The following is a 16,858-nucleotide window of genomic DNA, read 5'->3' on the forward strand; positions in this document are numbered from 1 at the left end:
AAGCTCGGGGCTAATAGGGAGAGCGATTAGTAGGTGCATATCTGATTGTCTCAGGGAGCGTGGGCTGCAGCTCATCTTTCAAACTCGGGGTTTGCGTTTGTTTTCTCTGCTCTGAACCATGCCACATCCCAAGGGGGCATTTTAGAACACGGAGGCACAGAGAGTGACAAATTACCATTTTCTCTTGTTTGTATGCATAATGGAACTTCAATTACTTAATGCTGATCTTATGCAAACCACAGAGGCTGCTTTCCTCAAAGATACAGAGTTTCTGTCTGCTCTGTCTGTGAGGACACTGAAATGACAGAATATAGAGTCAATATGTTGAAATTGCGCTCATATCAAGTGTTTGAGAGTCTCGCTTGGAGTTAAAAATCCTTTCAATGACTTTCACAACATTTCCGCTTCTTTACACACGTACAAATCTCAGAAATGACAGGCTGAAAGGCAAGTGGCAAATCGCTACAGAGGTTTTGCAGTCATATACATCAGAAGTCTGCTTTTCACTTTAGTGAACACAAATATGATATTTCCACCATGCTGGCTTATCTGAACAAATACTTCACGGAGAGTCGTGATCTTTGCAGCACATATTCAATTTATGTTGTGTCTCTTGAGGACAAGTGTAAATCCCTGTGGCAACTGTCTGGAATATAACTCCACTGACAGGTCACAGTTTTATTTATTCACTTAGATACTTTAAATGGGCAGCTGCTGGAAATTTGAACAAACATTAATGGCACACAAAAATTCTATTCATTACAGTTTGTATTATCTGTAAGATAAGATATTTATATTCTGGAAAAACTGATTCGATTATCACCAGTATTTGCTGCACTATGGATTTAATGTTTTTATTGTCAGTAAAACCAATAACAAAAAGATGAGTGCTCAGCTCAGGCCAGCTCTGCTCACTTTTTTTTTTCAGAATTCAGGGCTCTATACAATAAAAAACTACTCTCCGTAATGTGTGTTGCTTTAATGGATTGATGAAATGAAGAAAAGCCGTTAAAAGTGGCATTTTACTTTGGAACCATTTACAGCATGCTCAGCAAAGCTAACCATCCCTCCCATCCACATAATGAATATGTTGGATTACTGTATAGTGAATACACCTTACAGCAGTGCTGTCCACACTTTTTCCACTGCAGGACAGATATAAGTAAGGATGGTGGAGCCACTTTTATATACCTTACCTTGAGGATATTCAAGTTAGGGAAACAAAGCTCTGCCTCTGGAATGCTGCTATTTGCTTCTAAAATCAATAAGTGATTGATAAATCAAACTATCTTTATTACTTTGGTTGCCAATATGTTTTCGATTTACAGTGTTGCCTCAATTTAGTAAAAAAAATAACATCAATAGTGTTGTCAAAATGTTTGTTTACAGAATTAGCACAGCACCATTGCCTAGGGCTGAAACGGAGAAGTACAACACAGTCAAGCTCAACCTTCATATTTCAATGTGGGCCATATTTTAGTTGCCTTCCAGGTTTTCTTGCGGGCAAATAAAAAATGGACAGTGGGCCACATTTGGCCCCCAGATCATAGTTTGGACACCCTGCCATATGGGGTGCATTTTTCATTGTTGAAAATACTCTTCTGTTTAAAACAAAAGTACACTGTAGAGGTGAACGGAGCTGGGTGGCACTCCACTTGGTCTGGAAATCTCTAGTGGGGCCACTGGAGTTTGGTGGGTGCTTGAGGGATAGAACACCTAGCTGATGGCAGAGAATGATGGTGGCCCATCAAAAGTACCTACCTTGGCAGCGTAATCCAACGATCCACTGACTGAGAGGCTGAAATCATCCACTGACTTGACTCACACATGGGGTGATGATAACTCTACTATAAGTATAACTGCTGGGTGGTTATCAGAGGAACTCTGAGTTGTCATCAGGGGGACTCTGTGACTGCTGATTGGTCAACAGAGTTACTGTGACTGTTGAGTGGTTCATATATGGCATATGCTTTAAGAGTGTGTGGGAGGGTGGGGGGTTAGGATGAGGAGAAATTTAGTTGAAAGTCTTATTTGCTTTTTAAGCCATAAAGACACAATATAAATCAATACAGTTGGTTTCCTAGTTAGTTGAAAAAAAACTCCCAACTGGTGCTTTAAGTTTGAATTTTGCCTGTAAAAAATCAAATCTCTTTGTGTTTTAAAACACTAAAGGTCCATATGATTGTTGAAACTTTAAGCTTTCTGTAAACATTTCTGCTCCTTATCCTTGCTGAAGAAGATAATTCCCCCAAAGTGCTTCCACGCTGAGTGTTGTGGGACAAAACATAATCCGTATTTAGTGTAATGATGTTTTTAAATGTTTATTTGAAGTTAATATGGGGCCTCAACAGTCCAAGATTATCAAATCAAGTGGGTATTATCCAAAGTCCAGCCTGTTTCCTTCCTTTTGTTTCCCTAGGCAATCTGTCTGTTCTGGGCTTTGGGACAGTGACATTAAAAGTGCATTTTATAGTTAAAAGCCTGTTGAGTACATCTGCTAGCTTTATCTCACTCAAGTAGAAAACTTAAGCTTTAGATGAAATTCAGAATTTACTTTGGCACAGGAGGACAACTGCATTTTATCCCCTGTCTTTCTCATCCAACGTGCATTATGAAGAGATTTTTTTAACAGATGCTTTGAACAGAAGGAAGGATTTCAGATAGCAAAACCAGTCTGGATGTTCATATGGGCACCTGAGGGTGTGAAGTGATGAAAAGACCTGTTGGCAGGGCTGCAGACTCGGACAAGCTAATCAGTGATGAAATGATTATGGTTTCAGAGCTGTTTTACAACAGAAGCATCAGCCACTTTTATAGTTACTAAACCAACTAATGCTAACTTGTATTACTAGGTAAGCACACAGCAGTAAATTATGAATAATGTTTGGCTAGACATTTACCCATAGACTGATTCAGATCATTTGCCTGTAATATTTCCCCCAGCAAAGATATAAGTATGATTACAACCTCCGAGTCCAGTTAACATCACACAGGCTCATGTCCTGTGTTACTGGCCAACTGCAACTCCAAACGAAAGAGGAAGTGATTATGATTGATTAATCATTTAGCCTTGGGGTGTCACAAAGAGCTAATTTAGATAGCTTAATTAATATAAGATTAATTGCTTTTGCACACTCCAGTCAAGGTTAAAGCGTTATTTAACAATTTATGTATTTGAGCACGCTCTTCCTCACTTGTTTGGGCTCAGCCTACTCTGTCATCTCTACCTGGTCTCTGTGCGACACATAAAACAAAATTCATACCTCATTCAACACAGCAGCTCTGGATGGTTTTCACCTATTGAATGGCCCATTTTTCAGATATCACAGCTACAAAATTAAATAATGTAGGTACCATTATGGTAGAGAGAGGAATCAATAAGCAGTCACAGAGTGCTTTCCGTATATGCTTTCAGACGTCTTTCATACTCCAGCCTGTAGACCCAGAAACGGCAGAAGGTTCCAGTCTTCTAGTCGGCACCTAATCTGCATTATATTAAGTTTAAAGGTTTCCAAGGCCCCCCTAAGAGCTCAAAAACTCACTCTCTGTTGGTTTCTTTCAATTTTTTTTCCAAATTTTGTATTTTGAATTTATTTAGCTAAATTCTTCTAAATCTTTTCATCCATGAACTATGATGAAAAAAAAACCTACATTTTCTTATTACCCAGAATTGTTCTTGAATTGCACCCTATTTACACAAAAATTAATGTGTTTTATCTTAACGTTATTGAACCATCTGTGTGGACAGCATGTCCCAAAAGAGTGAAAAAGTTTTTTTTTTTTTTTTTTTTTTTTTAAGTACCAGCTCAAAATAAATATTTTTTAAGTTATGTTTTGCTATATATATTAAATCAACCCCCAAACCATTCAGTCAATCAGAAAATAAATATATAGAGAGGGAAAACATTTCATTATCAAGTAAGATTCTATGTACTTCTGGAAAACTAACAATGTAGTAAACATTCAGTGCCATCCAACTCATCCTATTTAGTATATTCTTACTTCATGTTGATCTCATTAATGGTGAAGTGAGTATTATTTTGTTTAATTGAACTATATGGACAAAAGTATTTGGCCACACATGTCAATTATTGAATTCAGGTGTTACAATTAGATCCACTGCCACAGATGTATAAAATCAAGCACCTAGTAGCCATGCAGTTTCAGTTTGCAAACATTTTTGATCCAAAGGTCGCTCTGAAGACCTCAGTGACTTCAAGCGTGGCACTGTGATGGATGCCACCTTTGCCTGTAAGTGATATCATTAGAAAGCTGAAGCATTTAGGAATAACAGCAACTCAGCCATAATGTGGGAGATGACAGAAAATCACACAGTGGGGTCAACAGCCTCCAAGTCAATGTTGCGTAAAAGACACCAATGCTCTGCTGGGCCCATAGCTGAAGAGTTCTGAATTTCCACTGCATTAATGCTTGAACAAAAACAGTGCAGCAGGAGCTTAATGGAATGTGTTTTCATGGCTGGGCAGCTGCATGCAAGCCTCACATCACCGAGTCCAATGCCAAGCCTTGGGTGGAATGGTGTAAAGCACACCGACACTGGACTGTGGAGCAGTGGAAATGTATTGTGCCAATTGTGAAATTTGATGGAGGAGGGCTAATAATATGGGGCTTTTTTTCAGGATTTGGTCTAGACCCCTGATCTCCAGTGGGGGTGATCTTAATGCTTCAGCATATCAAGACATCTAATGCTAAATCATTAAGGCCCTCTTGAGGTTACATGACACTACTCTCGTCGAACCTAGGAGGGTGTGAGTAAAAATCTGAATTCCTTCTATTAAATAATAATAATAATAATAATAATAAAAATAAGTCCACCTGCACAGATTTCCCTCAATTTTGAGTCAAAGGATTTGATGTCGTTGATGCACAATACTTCTCATGCTACATTTCTCTTCTGTGGCCTTTACAAAACACAATCCAGCTGAAACTTTCACAATGTCCTCCCTGTTTTTAAAGCCCTTAGATGTAATGTAACATGTCCAGCTGTGTTACTGACACCGACTCAGCTGCTCATTTATTGCCACAGCAGTTATGAGAAAGAAGTTCTGTCAATACACGTTAGTGCTTTTGAAGCTCTGATCATCACACCGTTAGAGCGGAGCAGACAAATGAGAGAGCCTGCCTGATGCAACCGCTTGAAAACTTGGTGTCTCTCTAACATCATGTTTCCATAGAAATTAAGTTTCTCCACATGCAAAACAAGGTGCACAGTTTAACCGTTTAGGGGAATAGCTCTGTAACAAGATGGGTGTGTGCAAAGTGAACATGATTCTCATGTTAATAAAAACTCAAATAGAAATGAATCATAGTACTTAAGCTGAATGTCTGCAAAATAACAGATTCAGTTTAGCTCCACTGAAGATCACTTTAGCCACATTATACAAATGACCTGAGTCTGACAGAAGAAACCAGTATGGTTTAACTTCAGGTTTCCATAATCAGTACAGTCTAGATCTGTCCATATGTAAAAACATAATGAGAAAACTTTGGTTATCAGTTGGGGCTATACAAATACTCTCCTGAAGCCCCTTCTCATAATCTACCAAGAAACACAAACACATACACTCACTGGCCACTTCATTAGGTATGCCTGTACAACTGATCATTAGCACAAATATCTATGAAATCAGCCAATCACACAGCTGCAAGTGATGCATTCAGGCATGTAGGCATAGTCAGGATGATGTGCTAAAGTTCAAAGTGTGCATCAGAATGGGAAAAAGGTGATTTGAGTGACTTTGTATGGTTGGTGGTGGTAAGGTGGGCTTTCCTCTAGGTCTTTAGGGTCCTCTAGGTTTTTCAGGGGCCCAGACAGTTCTGTGTGCAGGCCTGCCTGTAACTACTCCTCATTTAAAGATTAAAGCTTTGTATGATGGATTTACCTTATGACAGAAATTGAATCTGGCCAATCCATCAGCTTTGCAAGGTGACTCTTCTGCTTCTGTATCCCACCTTCTTCAAGGTTGGCATGCTGTGCATTCAGAGAGGCTCTTTTGTATACCTTGGCTGTAACGAGTGGTTATTGGAGATATTGTTGGCTTTCTAACAGCTCAGCTAGTCTGCCCATTCTCCTCTAAACTCTGGCATCAACAAGGCATACTGGACCAGAGCAACACATTGCTCACTAAATACTTCATCTTTTTGGACCAAACCCTACAGATGGTTGTGTGTGAAAACCCCAGTAGATTAGCATATGACTGATTTGATAGATATTGGACAGGTATACCTAATTAAGTGGCCGCTGAGTGTACATAACCAGCAGTATCATTTTTAAATGTTTAATGTTAAAACAATTAAAGACTAGAGATAGAAAGCTTTCAGTAATTCATGCCAATCAAGCTTGTAAGTTAATTACTTCCTTTGTTTTTGTCCCACATTTACTCATATTTGCTTCTAAATTCCTTACAGTGGGATGCCATCACAGAGATGGATGAGCAGAACAGACCCATTCACACCTTCCAAGTTTGCCACGTCATGGAGCCAAACCAGAACAACTGGCTGCGGTCTGGATGGATCCAGCGGCAGGCTGCACAGAGAGTATGTGACACATCACAACACTTCCTCTGACACACACTGAACTTGTTAAGAAACCTTGGCCTGATATTGTGATCAAATGAAGAAGTCTAGAAGCAGAGCTCAGTTGTGACATTGACTCAAGGTCGGCAGAGTGTTGAAGGAACTGGAGGGAACAAAATACATATCAGGAAAGAAAAAATGGAAGGCAGATGTACAGTCACGAGAAAATGTAAATGTAATCTCTTTCTGTGTAGCTTGGATTTAATTTATACAATGTCAACACGAAAGCTTGTCATTCATACTGTCCAAGATATTTATATCTGCATTAAACAGGACAGAAGGTTTAAACTGAAATAAGAATCCAGATAATATTGAGTCAGGCAGGTGCATATAGCTGACTTTAAGATGTGTACAACACTGTATGTTTAATGCATAATGAGTTTACATTTATTTCTTATTTATAAATACCCTGACTCAGGTATATGTGGAGCTGCGGTTCACCCTTAGAGACTGCAACTCCATACCTTGGGTATCTGGTACCTGCAAGGAAACCTTCAACCTCTTCTACCTGCAAACAGAGGAGCCGCTCCCTGCAGGGACACGGTTTAGACCTACTGACTATGCCAAGGTTCGTTTTTGGATTGTTTCATGAAAAGAGTTTGTCTGCAGTACCATCAGCAGAACTGAAGGGTTCATAAGGTGCTTTTTGATGGCTGCAGGTGGACACTATAGCAGCAGATGAAAGCTTCACACAAACAGATCTTGGAGATCGGGTTCTTCGCCTCAACACGGAGGTCCGGGAGGTGGGGCCAGTGACGCAGAAAGGTTTCTACTTGGCCTTCCAGGATGTGGGAGCTTGTATTGCTCTTGTGTCTGTAAAGGTCAGTGACAAAGGTGGTGTGTTCTGTGTAGGGCTGTCAAGGTCAATTACATTAAATGCAGTTAATTAAGTTGCACAATTAGTTTTACAATCAAGATTAATCACATGGTTTATTGTCCCTTTCAGCACACTTTGGTTAAGCTACTGCAGCATTGTTCTGTGATGCAGCGATGTAAAATAATGTCACAGTGAAAAAAGATTTCTACAGAGTACTGTCAATTGCACAAAAATGTGTACGGTGAAATAAGTGGCCATTTAAAATGACAGGGGTCCAGCCAATTGATGCTAGTAATCTAACAATTAGTGAAATGGGGATCACCCAATTGCAATGAATGTGTCTCCAGAGATGGTAGTATAAAGACACCTGTATCTGGAAGATCTGGTCCCTGGTTAATCAGTATTACTGGCTACCATTACACCATGAAGACAAAAGAATACTCTGAGCACTTAAGCGAAAAGGTTATTGAAAAGTATAAAGCAGATGATGGATTAAAAAAAAGTCCAAGGCACTGAACATCCCCTGAAGTTCAGTTAAATCCATCATCAAGAACTGGAAGGACTATGGTACATGTGTAAACCTGCCTGGATCAGGCCGTCCTCACAATTTGAGTGACCGTGCAAGACAGAGACTAGAAGACAGAGACTAGTGAGAGATGCCACTAAGACACCTATGACTACACTGAAGGAGTTACAAACTTCAGCAGCTGAGATGGGAGAGACTCTGCATGTTGCCTGGGTTCTTCGCCAGTCAAAGCTTTATGGGAGAGTGGAAGAAAACTCATTAAACCTTACAACAGTTTGCCAAAGGGCATGTGGGAGACTCCATGGTCAAGTGGAAGAAAGCTCTTTGGTCTGATGAGACCAAAATGGTGCTTTTTGGCCATCAGACAAGCCTTTATGACAACCAACACATCACCACAAACACATCACCCCCACTGTGAAGCACAGTGGTGGCAGCATCATGCTGTGGGGATGCTTCTTGGCAGCCAGACCTACAGTCATAGACAAAAGTTTTGGCACCCTTGGAATTTTTCCAGAAAATACACCATTTCTCCCAGAAATTGTTGCAATTTCAAATGTTTCTGGTATAGACATGTTTATTTCATTTATGTACACTGGAATAACACACACAAAAAAAACAGAAGAAAAAGCCAAAATTGACATAATTTAACACAAAACTCAGAAAATGGGCCTGACAAAATTGTTAGCACCCTTTAAAAACTGTGGGTAAATCATTTCATTTGTTATATATTTATAATATATTATTAAATATTACCATCTAAACTCACCTGCGGCAAGTAACAGGTGTTGGCAATATAGAAATCACACCTGAAGCCAGTTAGAATGTCTAAAAGTTGACTCAGCCTTTGTGTTGTGTGCCTGTGTGTGTCACACCAAGCATGGAGAAGAGACTGAAGAGCCAAGAATAGTCTGAGGACTTAGGAAGCAAAATCGTGGAAAAGTATGAGCAATCTCAAGGTTACAAGACCATCTCAAGAGATCTTGGAATTCCTTTGTCCACTGTGCGTAATATAATCAAGAAGTTTATAACCAATGGCACTGTGGCTAATCTCCCTGGACAGGGACAAAAGAGAAAAAATTGACAAAAGAATGCAACGCAGGATAGTTTGAAAAGTGGATAAACATCCTCAGTCAACTTTCACACAAATTCAGGCTGTCCCGCAGACTCAGGGTGCAAAAGTGTCAGCTCGGACCATAATGTCGTAATCTGAATGAGATGAAGCGCTATGGCAGGAGACTGATGAGAACCCCACTGCTGACAAAGAGACATAAAAAAAGCCAGACTGGAGTTTGCGAAAATGTTCCTGAGTAGGCCTCAATCCTTCTGGGAGAACATTTTGTGGACAGATGAGACTAGAAATGGTTTAAAGACAACAAGTTGAATGTTTTGGAGTGGCTGAGTCGAAGCCCAGACTTCAATCTGTTTGAGAATTTGTGGCTGGATTTGAGAAGTGCTGTTCATGCCCAGTCTCCATGCAACCTGACAGAGCTGTTCTGCAAAGACGAATGGAGTAAAATTGCGGTGTTCAGATGTGCAAGCCTGATTTAGACCTATCCACACAGACTCAGTGCTGTGATTGCAGTCAAAGGTACATGTACTAAATACTGTCTTGAAGGGGGTGAATATTTATGCAGTCACTTTTTTTACATGATGTATTTTTTTTAAATTTGACATTACTTTGTAGAAATCTTTTTCACTTTGACATTTTTGGTCAAAAAATTATACTGACCATGATTGATTTAATTAACAAATAAAAGGGTGAAACATCCTAGGGGGGAATACTTTATATATACACTGTATTTTTCTCTTAGGTTTTCTATAAACGCTGTCCATCCACTCTGAGGAACCTGGCCGTCTTTCCAGACACAGTGCCCCACATGGACTCCTCCTCTCTGGTGGAAGTTAGGGGTGCCTGCGTAGAGAACGCAGAGGAAAGGGACACACCCAAACTGTACTGCGGCGCTGATGGAGACTGGTTGGTGCCTCTGGGCCGCTGCATCTGTAGCATTGGACATGAGGACACAGACGGCTATTGCCTGGGTGAGAAGCAGTTTTGAATGTGTCTTCTAGGTGTGTGTTTGCACACTCGAACAACAGTGCACTAAAGCCGCACACACAGAGAGGAGAACAAATAAAGAGAGAAAACAGGGAGAGGAGAAGAGAAGGCATTGCATCACGTTAACACATCTCTAGGGCCTCTCCAGTCATCTGCGGGACTTTGAGTTCACAGAGCTGCTACTCCCTTCTCTCGCTCTAAGATCCTGCATCCTTGTCTGATCCTCTCCATCCACATCGCTCTTCATCTCTTCACAGCTCCACCTCCCCTCGTCATCTTCTCTCCTCTCTTGTCCACTTTGTTTACGCTCCACTTACAACCCCCACTGTTTTTCTCCTTCAAGTCCTTTTATTTGCTCTATTTTCATTCAACCCCTCTCATTCTTCATCTCTGTCTCTTACAGCCATCCTTTCCTGTGATGAAATTCTAAACAAAGTAAAAACTAACAGATCTGAATTTCATGACATTTCAGAAATTTTTGTTGCGCTCTTAAGCTGAACTCTCACGACTATCATATTATTTCCTGCAAATGTGAAAGTTATTCCTGGAAATATCATGCCTTTTGAAGTTTTCTGGTGTTTAAATTTCCGATAAACACTGCGCTGTTGTAGATAAATGCAACAAATTCAAACTTTGATGAACTCCTCACACACAAAGTCTCTGTGAACGGCATTTTGGGATGCCTCCACTCTAATTAGTCGTATCAGCACTACCTAAATGTGGCCCATTGTCAGCAGAAACAGATAAAGTTAAAGCAACTGTTGTTCCAGATAGTTGTTGGCCTGGTTTCTCAATTAGACTGTGCAGACAGAGTAGGGGCTAGCGCGCTAATTGCCTTCATTTGTTAGTTTCACAGCTAATTTCGCTTGCACCTAGAATTATCTAAAACTCCCCCAACCCTCTCTTTTTTCAGAGGCTCACACTTTCCCTTGTAATTAAGGCAGGTGCTAAATAGAGCCACACTACATGATTGCAATTCAAGTGTTACTCACTACATTTTTCAGACGTACATGTCTCAGCTGGTCGGGGTGAAATTCATGGAGTGCCCCTGTGGTGATGTGGTTACTCAGCTTATTACAGAGAGACAGAACTCCAGCAGTCATTAGCACAGCTGATATGTAGGACAGGCTGTAATATCTCCTTTATTTGCTCCTCGGGTGTAATACTTCTTTTTATCTGCTTCTCTTTTATCTGCTTTTTATTTATCTTTTCTCTCGCCCGCTCTCAATCATCTCAAAGACGTGGTTAAACAACACAGAGGCCTGTCAGGAGGGATTACTGATGAGGCAGGCAGCTTAGGAGCAGCACTCTCATGGTGTCCCTCATATATGTCCTACATCAATACTCTCCCCTATCCCCCCTTTCTGACAGAAGTTGCCTCTCTGGATTGCACTCTTGTTACAGTGTCAGGGGATCTGTGCAGCTGTAACTGTGAATGAGACAGATACTGACTGAGAAGTAACATCTCATTGAGAGTTACATCTCTGTGATATAACACATTTCAAACAATTTCTATATTGCGTATGGATAAAATAAACTCAGTAAAATAGCTCTTTTGCTTCATAGAAAATGTAAACCGTTTTGTATCTCGTTTCACATGATGGTTATACTGTCCAGACAATGGCACATAGCCTACTGCACATCTGCCTTCTAATGTGACTCTACTGCCGTTCTACGGCTGAGTTTATGGCCCATAATCTGAAATTCTGCAGCCTAATATCCAGTAGTGTAACCAGACTTTATTGACTGGGGTGGCCCAGCTGTGGTCTTAAGTATGTACACTCAGATACAAAAATGAATTTCACTTGTCCAGTTTAACAACAACACTAAAGCATCTAACAGAAGATTTTTCCTTGTACATACAGTCATGTGCATAGGTTTAGGCATGTAGGGTGCCAAGGATTCATCAGCTGGCTCAATGTGCCATGGCCTGGGGCTGTGCGAGGGAGGGGTACTGATTAAATGCAAGGATATCCAGAGCTCTACCTGGGTTGTGTGAATCCTTCCTCCCAGCTGATAATTCCCTCAAGCGGATTTACTCTGTATTACATGCCTTAGCTCAGCCTCAGTTTGTGGCCCAAAGGTAAAGGAAAATGCAGCATTTTTTGTTCCCTCGGTAACGGATGGCTTTTATGAAAAAGTAATTTTACACTTAACTGGAACTGCAGAAGGAATGTGTGATGTTACTCATGTCAGCAAATAATAATTACTTCTTTACATGTTTAGTTGAATCTTTGCCATAGGTTTGCATAGCCCTGAACCCTTTTCAGAAACCTGATGTGCACCTCCTCAGTAATGTAATGGATTTCTTTAGTCTATGTGAAATATTTTTAAATATGTAACACTCAATACCCCTGAGTACATGTAGTTTTTTAAGGTTAACAGAGTGAAAAAATGTGATAATATATATAGATTTACATGACTACCACTGGGATTATTTGGCCATTTAAATACAGAGAACAGTATCTGTAGCAGTAATGATATAATGGTGAGGTACAAATTTAATATGGTCACCTGCATCAGCTCTGCTTGTTATAATTACAGAGAACTAGCTGGCAATGACTTCAGAACTACATGATGGACTTGTATTATAGTTATCAGACCCTCCTCCCTTTGTTTTCTTCTTCTACAGTTATTTCTATATATTTTCGCAGACCCCACCCTTCTTTTGTGTGATTCCCTGTGGGAATGGTGGGTGTGCACAAGTTTCATCCATTTCTGTGCTGTTATTTAATGTGGTAGCTTACATTTTTGCTCCCTACAGTGTTCTGGTATATCTTGCAAGCTCTATGTTTTAAATACCCTCCATTGGTAGTTATTTGGCAGTCATAGATTGTAGCTCACCACACGCAAAAAGTTAAGCTAGTTTACATGCACGTTACATTAAGCTAACATGTATGTATGATCCAGTGATGTGCCTGGTGTATGATTTTAAATCCATTTAAATGTAAGTCATAGTTGTGTTTAGATGACTGGACTAAACTTAAGAAAGCACAAATTAAACAGTGAAAATATAACAAGATTCATTTAAGACAGGATTACAGTGGCAGTGTGAAAATGATGCAGGGTTGGTCGGCAGTATGTAGCTAACATTAGCAGTGCTAGCACTGCCAGCTTTGGATCCTCTTTGCAGGTTAATGTCCATATTCCTGCTCTGAATGTCGTCACTCGATGCTTCACTCAGCCTGTATGTGAGATAGGAGATTTTCTAGATCAATTTGTGCTAAGATAGGCTTTCCAACAAGATGCTATGCGTGCTTAAGGTTAGCCATTGTTTGAACGATAGCAGCCACTATAGCTTTAAAGCTACAGTGGCTACTAGTTGCAGGTGGCTGCATTACAGTTTAAACAGAAGATATGACCTGGATTGTAGAACAGATCTGATAGAAAATATTAAAAATTTTGCTTAACCAACCAGTTATCATAGTGCTGACAACCAAGGGAGCAGACCTTTAATCGTTTCACTGTTTAATCACATGAGTCCCTTGGAACAGAAGCAGGCTGGGAAGTTGCATGGAGGTATTTTGTCGCTTGTTTTCCTTGCTAGGCATGCTTTGTTTTGTATGTAGTATTTCTATCCATGTTGATATATTCTGGCCCTTTATATGATTCCCTGTGGGAGAGGATCTGCCAGCTGGGAAGTAGCATGAAGGTTTTTGTCGCTTGTTTTCTTTGTCAGAAAATACAACAGGCCAATGAAAGAATCCCAGAGCCGCAGCATCTCTCAGCATTATCACAACAACGCAGATGTCCACCAGCCACATGAATATTTCCCAGTATTATGCCTGCAGTGGACAAACTGGCATGAAACCAGTATGGATCTCACTCTGAATCTGAAAGAATGCAAGAAGTTTCTCAGAATGGCTGTTCATCTCAGAGTCACCCATCTCTGATGCATGTTGTGGTATTCTGGGTAAAGGAAAGGAAAGCAGAGAGAGCCTGCTGGTGTTCTGTGGTGTTGCTGTGCTGAGGTTAATTGAGGTTTGGAAATGTCAGGTAACATCTTTCAAAGATGATCGCTGTGTGATTGTCAAAGTGTGTGTTTGCACTCGTTAACAGAGGGTTAGAAGAGGTGATCAATAGCAACAACATATCACGGCCTTGTAATTAATGATTCATAGCTTTAATCATTTACGACCAATTACTTTTTTTGCTCATCAATAATTTCCATTGGGCTTTGCAGAGCCTGTGCTGCGATAAAGATGTGCACTTGGTAAGTAGAGTTGCAGGAAGTTTAGGCGTGAACTTGCGATGACTTCTGCTTTCTCCTCGTTTTCATTTTGGAACACTGCTTCAAAGGGTACTGTGATCAAAGCTGTCTGAGAGGCAGCATGGGGAAAGAGCAAAAGAGGGAGAGAGAGAGGGAGAGAGCGGGAGGGGAAGAGAGAGAGAGAGGGAGAGAGAGAATAGGGAAAACCCCAACGCTCCTGAATAGAAGCAGAGCTCTGCGCTAACACGTCCATCTTTCCCTCCCAGCTGCCTAAACAAAGGCATCAGCGCTTATCAAACCCCGCTTTCCACCCCAATAGCATTCTGCCAGACTGTTTTGACATCTCAATCGAGCGCTTTATTATTCTATTCCTTTCATTCGGTGTCAGCCACAAGAGGCTTACTCAGAGATAGGCTGGTTATATCATGACCTAGATAAGGCAACATCATAGCCTTAATGCTATTTGTTCCACATCTTTTCGTCACACCGTCATATTCAAAAGAACGCAGGGCATTGTGGGAGAGGCTAATAGAGACGTCGCATCGAATTTCATTTGAATCAGAGTAGATATCCAGACGAGAGCAAGAGCCCACCAGATGGATAAGTGATTACATTTGATACTTTAAAAAATCACTCAAATATTTTTGATTCAACAGAAACTTTAAAATGAACTTTTGTGGTTACCACCTGCTGTACTTTTATAAAGTTAGTCCCAACACATCCAACTTTTTCTTCCTACTGTATATGAATACGGAGGAAGCAAATGAGCTGAGATTTTCTGAATAACACAATTGGATCCATACATTTCTTCCCCTTTCCTTTGTTCCTTTGGTGTCAGAAGTCTCCATAAATCAACACTATGAAGCTTTCTGCAATCTGAGGCCCTGGACTGATAAGGCAGGTCAACTCAAAGGTATGCCGTCATATTCAGAAAAATTGGAATAGGAAACGAGAGGCTCAATACAGTCTCCTCTGAGTAGTATATGAGCCACTGTGTCCCTCTCGTGTCCATAAAGGAGTGTGTTTACTCCGGCCTTGAACGCAGCTCAGCCAGACTAGAGCATCACTCATTCTCTGTGAACTTCCCATCTACATATCAAAGCTGAGAGTCCAGGGTAAACACAGTCTCTGCCTCCATCTGTTTCTGACAACGTAGAGCCAAGAGAAAACTTCCAGCACACCCAAACAACTCAAAATCTCTTAGCTGGGATGTCATTACCCTCCTGCAAATGTGCAGTTTCTCCTTTCGACTGAAGGTCAACGCATGTTTCTCAAATCACACGTTTTAGGATAGAAAGCTTATCTAAGAAGTATTTCTTGCTAACCCCTAAGGTAATTGATAATGAAATTACCAGATAATTAAAAGGAAAAAACTGCTGGCTCTGGCTGCAACAGACACTGTCACACAATCTGGACTAGATGAAATAATTACATGGCTGACCTGCCTGTCTATGCAGCTATCTATATCCGATTGTGAGTAAGCTAGTTGCAGGAGGATGGCAGATGAAGGTCACTAGATACAGTAAGTGATGGCAAGGGTGTCACTTGCCCTGTACCATAGTGAGGTACTGCAGTCCCATGTGCTGTAGTAGAGTGACTATAATGTATACTATGAAGAATATGTGATGTGTGATGTATTTTACATCTTTATAAGCTACATCTTGCCTAGAGACGTGATAAAATATTTAGATGTGGTGAGTTGATGAGTAAGCACTGTTGGCTATTCTGGAATTAATATTTCAGATTTGGGTGTGTTCTGTAGTTCTCTGAAAGAGATGTTTGAAAACAGTTTGTTTATTCACTATGATTGCTTTCAGCTAAATGAGGAAAGGCCTCATAATGTTCTCTGCCTGGGTCCTCCAAATTATTCAAACCGCTGTTGCCAAATAATGACTTCAAACGTATGCCACCCTCTAAATAGATTTGAACATGAACAGAAATAGATTAGCTAAATAGGAGAGGTAAGGAGGAATTAATTTGTATTCAATTATTGATTCTTCCATTCAATTATTAATTATATTATTCAATTTATATTTTAAAACTGATCACAATTTTTAATTTTGTGTGGTAATATGTGATAATATGTGATACTATGTGGTATTATATGGTATGGTAGAATAATATGGTATGTATGGTTGGGTATGGTTTGGTGTGGTATTTAGGGTATGGTATGTAATGAAATGGTATGGTAGTATGGTATGGTAATCTATTTCTGTGTGGAAATATATGATACTATGTGGTATTGTATGGCACAGTAGAATAGTATGGGATGGGATGGGATGGGATGGTAGTATGGTATTATAATATAATTCTGTGTGGTAATATTATAATACTATGTGGTAAGGACTACAGTGACCCAGAGGCAATTGTAAATAACTAAAGTCCTCTTGGTTGGTATACTACCGCTTACTATCTGTAAGGAATAAGCTGAAGTGATGTTACCATGTACCTGTCACCTTACTCCGCTGTTTTTCTAAGCTAAACAGAGTTTTTATGTATCTTTCAGCTCATTGTTTGGGTTTTTCTGGCTCATGGCTTCATTGCTTTGATTCACTTACTGCTCCTAATAACCATATTTTTGCAGGTAGCAAGCTACTTTCAGCCAAAATATTCTAAAACCCAATAAACAGTACCTGCCAAGCATAAAATGGC

General features: G+C 40.2%; 1 protein-coding gene across 1 annotated transcript in view; it reads left to right on the forward strand.

The window, feature by feature from the left end:
* The window catches only part of LOC121525718 (ephrin type-A receptor 6-like), a 101,919-nt gene that overhangs the window by 35,772 nt on the left and 49,289 nt on the right, over window positions 1-16,858 (forward strand). Inside the window, exons 3-6 of the mRNA XM_041811860.1 lie at window positions 6,430-6,558; window positions 7,016-7,165; window positions 7,257-7,418; window positions 9,752-9,980. Of these exons, the coding sequence (XP_041667794.1) occupies window positions 6,430-6,558; window positions 7,016-7,165; window positions 7,257-7,418; window positions 9,752-9,980 (670 nt within the window). The remainder of the gene's footprint in view (window positions 1-6,429; window positions 6,559-7,015; window positions 7,166-7,256; window positions 7,419-9,751; window positions 9,981-16,858) is intronic.

Source organism: Cheilinus undulatus, linkage group 1 (assembly GCF_018320785.1).
Source record: "Cheilinus undulatus linkage group 1, ASM1832078v1, whole genome shotgun sequence".
NCBI classification, from domain to species: Eukaryota; Metazoa; Chordata; class Actinopteri; order Labriformes; family Labridae; genus Cheilinus; species Cheilinus undulatus.